The following is a 6,365-nucleotide window of genomic DNA, read 5'->3' as shown; positions in this document are numbered from 1 at the left end:
GGCGACGGCTCGCTCCTTAACCCCGCGCCGCAGTACGGGATACCCTTCTACCTGCAGTACCTGGCCCACTGGCCCGAGTATTTCATTGTCGCCGAGGCGCCCGGCGGGGAGCTGATGGGTTACAGTGAGTGTGGCGTGACCCCGCGGTGCGGCGTTTTCCGGCGTGACTGTCGTACTGTGTTGCATGTTTGGGGGATTATAACGCAGGAGCTTTTGTCGCTCATTGCATCTTCAAAACACCCAACAGGGAAGAGGAGCCTTGTGTAGCATCTTTCCATTTCATACATGTCTATGGGTGTTACATAGGACCTATATCATTAGTTTTCAGTTTGATCTTCCTCGCGCAGCAAGGACTCTTGACTGTGGTAGCGCCCACCCAGGTTTCGTACAGGTGAATGTGTGCATACAAGCGTTTCTGTAATCCTGGAATTAAGTCCCTGTGCTCAGCTCTGATCTCACACACGGTCAGTCATCAGTAAGTAAAAATGCCGGGCTTGGTTTTTGCATTGTCCTGTAAAGGAAAGCTCTGGGTCTGGATGTCAGTTGCTTATCTGCTGTGGAATATTCCTGGTTTTTGGAAATAATTCCAAGTAGCACTTGGTTTGTTTATTCTTTCCAGATTTTTTTCCCCTTTTCTTGGGGATGGGAGGTGGGCAGAATGAGGGTCTTTGCAGGGAACTGGGAAATAAAGTATTTAACACCATAAAGCTTAAAGCATTTGCTGCACAGAAGGTTGCTCCGTACCCACCACATGGATTGCTTATTAGCAGTGACTGATGTTAATAAGAGTACCGTGTGGAAGTGCGAATATTTGTAAGTGAACTAACACTGGTTTTGTTCTGTGTAGAAAGGAGAGGAACTACAAAGAAGCCCCCCAAAACAACATCCCCCCGCTTTTTTGTTTTTTTCTTAAACGTACCGTGTTTGCAGGGCCTTAGTTTTGTATTGCCAGATTGGCAAAGCTTCCCAAACCTTCTTCCCCCATAGTCACCACAAGTCTTCAGTAGTTGCCAGGATGGTGAGTTAGTTTTGGGCTTCTAGCCCTCCATTCCTCCATTATTTTTGTCAGATCCCGAATTCTGCTTGGTTAAAGACTCATGAGAATTGCTTAAAATTTGTGTTTGGAAGTCATGCCTCAAACAATGAGTTTGCAAAAATTAACTCTTCCCCCCCGCCACTAGTCAAGAAACTACTGTAATACTTGAGCAAAATGACATTTTTAGTGGGCTGAATCGCTGAGTGATAACGTAGACATCCCTGTTTGAGCCTTCACCACAGTCATTGCAATGTTTGTTTATATGCTGCTTGGTCTTTTTGTAAAGGTGTATAGCTGTGGGTGGTGCATTACTCCAAGGTTGCTACTGCACTGATGCTCTGTACGTTCACAGTAATGGGTAAAGCGGAAGGCTCTGTGGCTAGGGAAGAATGGCATGGACATGTTACTGCTCTCTCTGTTGCACCAGAATTTCGACGGCTGGGTTTGGCTGCTAAATTGATGGAACTATTGGAAGAAATTTCAGAAAAGTGAGTATTATACTTATCTTTGAATTCTTCTTTTAAAGTAATCTTTCTACAGATACCTGTCCCTGGCTTAGATATTTGATTTGAAACAGACCCAGAATTTTGCTTTAGGTAGTGTTCTGATTCACTGGCATTCCTTGTAGTTAGAGAACAAGAATTATGAATGTTGCTTGGCGGTTTAAGATCTCAGCATTTCTGTGAAAGCTAGCTTGCCAGAATGAGTAGGAAGGAGCCTGAATTCCAGCAGAAATACTGTATAAAAGGTACTCTTTTTGACAGGAAAAGAACTTCACAAAACATCAGTATTGTTTCCTGTAGGGTCTCCAACATACGTGTTAGGTAATCGTGGGCTTTGTGTGATTCCGGCAGGCACAATCTTGAACAAAGTTTGTATGGTAGACAGTATCTTGGCTTACTTTCTATGTGGTGTTTGGTTGCTTGTACCTGCTGAAAATTTAATTCAGTGTCAAATGAACCCACAGGGAACTGTCCTCAAATCATGCTGGTAGGGCAAACCCATTGCAGTTGGTAAAATTGGAAAGTAGTACGATGTCTTGAAAAATTTGCCTTGAGAGAAGGGCTGTCTCCTGTTAGGCAGCTGAATTTTGTGACTGATTCCACCATTCCCTCCGCCATGCACTTTGAAGGAGGCAGTCCCTAAGCCAATGGAATCTAAAATTTGGGTTGTTTTTTTTTTAATAATTTCTTAGGGATATGAAGCTTGTGTGGCTGTTTAGCTTGTCCTGTTATTTTAGTTCATAATTCTGAACCCACTGACAGGTGTAAAAGAATGGTCATGTGACAAAAATAAAATGAAATTTGCGCTTATACTGGATTTGCCCCTTGGAAAAGGAGTGCATCTGTTATTACAGTGTGAAAGATGTTTGATTAGCGTACCACATCATCAGACTTGCTCTTGGTCTGATTACAAGTTATGGGTTATTATTTATTTATATATTCACCTGCTATTCCTTACTGTGTTTTTCTGGGTTTTATTTTTTCAAAGAAAGGGTGGATTTTTCGTCGATCTCTTTGTGAGAGTATCAAATCAGGTTGCAGTAAATATGTATAAGCAACTAGGCTACAGTGTGTACCGGACAGTATTAGAGTACTACTCTGCTAGCAATGGAGAGCCAGATGAAGATGCTTACGGTAAGTACTTGTTCTGCCTGCAGTTGAAAGATTCTCATGCTGAGGGTTCCTGGGTTTGTTTGTATGTTTTTTTTTTTTCTTCTTTAATATGAAACAAGTTCAGATAGTTGTTGACAAATAGGATTTGGTGTACTGCTTTAGATAGGTTTTCCTACAGAAGATTACATCAGTTACAAAACTTAATCTTGCAGTTTACACATTTGGTAGCATCTGTAGCGAAATAAACTAAGAGGCAACAATAAATAAGTAAGTACAAAGACATGTATTCTGTAGGTGAGATGAAAATAAAAATGCAGTTTCTTCTCTGATTTTTCTTTCTGAGGAATACTGGCTGGGCTTTTTGCTAACGCTATTGGGGGAAGGAATTGCAGTGCTTTCCTCATTTCTTCCCATAACAGGGACTTGAAACTTTCTTCTTCTTAGACATCTAACTACAAATTTACAAGTGTCAATGGTCAGCAGTGGCAGAGAATTGGGTGGCATTTTCAAATTGAAAGAGAAGGAGCATGGAAATTCAAGTATGTTAATGTTAAGTCTGTTAACAAAATTGAAATACCAGCTGCTTCCTCTTTCTAGACATTCTGTCCTTTAAGTATCCTCCCCAAAGGGTTACATGGCCATGCTCTGTATCTTTTCTGTTCTTGCACTATTCATTTGACATGTGGGAGTACGATGAAATACAGGAGCTACAGACAGACATCTACAGTGTTGCAGATGCCTTAAATAATATACTTGTCCTTTTAGCCTGCCATTTCCTTTCCATTCACTTGAGTTTCATGCAGTGTTATATTCCAGTTGATAACATTGCTGCTGAATTACATTAAGGACATCAAACTGTTACTGTGTCCAGAGGAGGGTGACCAAGATAGTGAAAAGTCTTGAGGGCAAGACTTAGGAGGAGCAGCTGAGGTCAGTTGGCTTGTTCAGCTTGGAGAAGAAAAGGCTGAGGGGTGCCCTCATCGCAGTCTACAGCTTCCTCAAGGCAGGCAGTGGAAGGGGAGGTGCTGATCTCTCTCTGGTGACCAGCGGTAGGATGCGAGGGAATGGCGTGAAGCTGCATCAGGGGAAGTTCACATTGGACATTAGGAGAAGGTTCTTCACTGAGAGGGTGGTTGTTCCCTGGAACAGGCTTGCCAGGGCAGTGGTCAGGGCACCAAGCCTGTCAGGGTTCAAGGAGTGTCTGGATGATGCTCTTAGTCATATGGTTTAGTTTTAGGTAGTCCTGTGAGGAGCAGGGAGTTGGGCTCAATGGTCCTTATGGGTCCCTTCCAACTCAAGATCTTCTATGGTTCTGTGAAATCTTGTTGATTAAAAATGATCTTACTGTAATACAGAATTCACTTAATATGGCTTTGTGCAATGACTGTCTTTATTATAATAGCATTGTTTTTCTTTTGCCACAGATATGAGAAAAGCTCTTTCCAGAGATACAGAGAAGAAATCAATTATACCTCTGCCTCATCCTGTGAGACCAGAAGACATTGAGTAACTGTAAGCTGTGATTCTTGGGCAACTTGCTAAGAGTGTCAGGTTCCTTCTCCCCCATCCCCCGGATGAGAAATCTTAGGCTCAGTGTTTTTCCCCATGAAATACCAAAAAGCAATATTGAGAAGCTTATTAATGCTGCTTCTGTTGGCAGTGGCTGCATATGCCTGCACTTAGACCACTATTTTTCCTTTCAAATATTGGAAATTCAGAGACTATTAAAGTGGAATTAGCTCATGTATGGTGTTTTCTTTCAAACCAAAAATAACTGAAGTCAGTAACAGTAAAAACTCTTCAAATGCATTTATTCATGACCAATGAAAATATCATACAGTACCGAAAAAACACAGCAGAGGAAGGCAATATATGAACACTTGCATAGAAGATAAACATGCATAATGTAGAAATGTCTTTCCCTCCTTCAGGGCACAGGCACAGGCCTGAACTTGGGTTCAGTGTTGACTTGAAAAAGACAGACAACCAAAGCAGTTGAGGCTTTCTTTCCACTGTGGACCAAATTCAAGACAAATTCTGTGTTCTGAGTATCCATACATGCTTTAGCATGCTGTGTCCACTGAAGTAATCTGTGGTAAAGATTTCTTGTTTTCTTATATTCTTCTTGCTCAATTTCAACATCAATGTAGGATTTCCAAAGACCCTGCAAAAGAGAAGTCTCTCTTTATGTTCATAGCATCTTCAAATGACCCTCTATCTAACACTGAGATAATGCAGTTTTTTTAAATGGAAAAGCATGGATAAATGTGGAATTTGCAGAAATTAAATTCAGAGTTCAGAGTATTGAGCGTCAAGCTAGGATTGAGACTAAGTAATATCAAATCTTATGCACATAATCCATTTAGCTTACTCCTGTAAGCATGGTTCTACCTCCATGTATTATCATGGGTTTTATAGTCCTGTGTACCCTGCCAAGAAACAGATGCTAACTTAGATGAGATACACGCTAAGCCGCTATGGTGAGCAGTCAGTTCAAGCTGGTAGATTATTTACATTTTAATTATCCACACAGTGTAATAAATACTGGGTTTTGTTCCTGTTTTTCTTCCATCCTTATATCCAGAATTCTGTCCCCTTTTTCCTCTCTCTTTCTGTCTGGTGTCCTCTCTTGGTCAGTCAGCTCCTCATCCCTACCCTGGTCCCCATCACTATTTTGCTCTTTCTTGTTTCTTTTTTTTCTTTTTGAAAAGTTCCCTGTGCCTTTTCTTTCACTCCCCCATTCCTTGTTTTGTGCCATATCCCATTTTTAAAGCCATGGAAGTGACATCAGGAGTGACAGGTTGTCAGAAGCAGGTCCTCCAGCCCATTACTGTTTTTACCTTCTCCATCTCTTTATCCCAATATGCATCTCTCTCTATTACACAGTCCCTCTCCCCTGTTCTCTGTACGCATCTTCATTCCTCTGTCCTTCTTCCTCTCTTTTTTTTTCTATCTGTCCTTTTGTCCTGTTCCCTAACCCTATTTGTGTCTCCATCTCACCATCCTTTTTTCCTCTGTACCTTTCTGTCTCTGCTCCTCAGTCCTCCCTCATCTTACTTTTCTCTTTATAACCCTCTGTCCTGCTCTTCATCCCTCTTTGCTGCTGCCTGCCCCTGCCTTTCTCCCTTCCCCAACCCGCTCATTCTGTCTTTCCCTCTGTCCTTGTCTCTGTCTCTCTGTCTGTGTCCTTCTTGTGTCTCTAGCACTGTCCTGCTTGCTGCCCCTCTTATTCTCTCTCTGTCCTACTCCCTGACCCTCTTTTCCTCTTTCTGTCCTGCTCCCTCCCTTCTTTTAACTCTGTTGCTCTGTCCTGCTCCCCATCCCATCATTTCTCACTGTATCGCTCTGTCCTGTTCCCTGCCCCTACTTTGTTTTAACCCCCTCTGTCATACTGCCCATTCCAGTTTATCTCCATCCTGCTCCTTGTCCATATTTTTCTTTGTCCTGCTCCCACTCCCCTTCTGCCTCTCCTCTTTCTGCCTCTCTTCCTCTGACCCTGCTGCTTCTGTCTCCATCTCTATTCTCCTCTCTCCCCCGCCCCGCTGTGCCTCTGTCCTTTTTCTTGTCCTGTCTTTTCTGTCTTTCTCTCGATGTCCCGTTCCCCGTCTCACGCTTTCTTGCTGCACCCCCGCTGTCCAGCCGGCTGCCACCGTTCTCCTCTCTTGCAGTGTCTTGTGCCTCACGCCCCGTTTTCGGCGGCCTCCCCCTGCCCA

The 6,365-nt window shown here is 42.8% G+C and overlaps 1 protein-coding gene across 1 annotated transcript; it reads left to right on the top strand.

The window, feature by feature from the left end:
* Positions 1-17: 17 nt before the first annotated feature.
* NAA20 (N(alpha)-acetyltransferase 20, NatB catalytic subunit) lies at positions 18-4,394 on the top strand. The gene is made up of 4 exons (XM_010291192.1): positions 18-124; positions 1,389-1,524; positions 2,528-2,673; positions 4,077-4,394. Exons 1-4 carry the CDS (start codon positions 115-117, stop codon positions 4,160-4,162), a joined length of 378 nt encoding a protein of 125 aa, XP_010289494.1. The 5' UTR covers positions 18-114; the 3' UTR covers positions 4,163-4,394.
* Positions 4,395-6,365: the final 1,971 nt, after the last annotated feature.

The sequence above is a fragment of the Phaethon lepturus genome, unplaced genomic scaffold (genome assembly GCF_000687285.1).
Source record: "Phaethon lepturus isolate BGI_N335 unplaced genomic scaffold, ASM68728v1 scaffold5627, whole genome shotgun sequence".
Classification (NCBI taxonomy): Eukaryota; Metazoa; Chordata; class Aves; order Phaethontiformes; family Phaethontidae; genus Phaethon; species Phaethon lepturus.
Note: the sequence above shows the minus strand (reverse complement) of the source record. Positions and strands in the feature narration are given on the sequence as shown.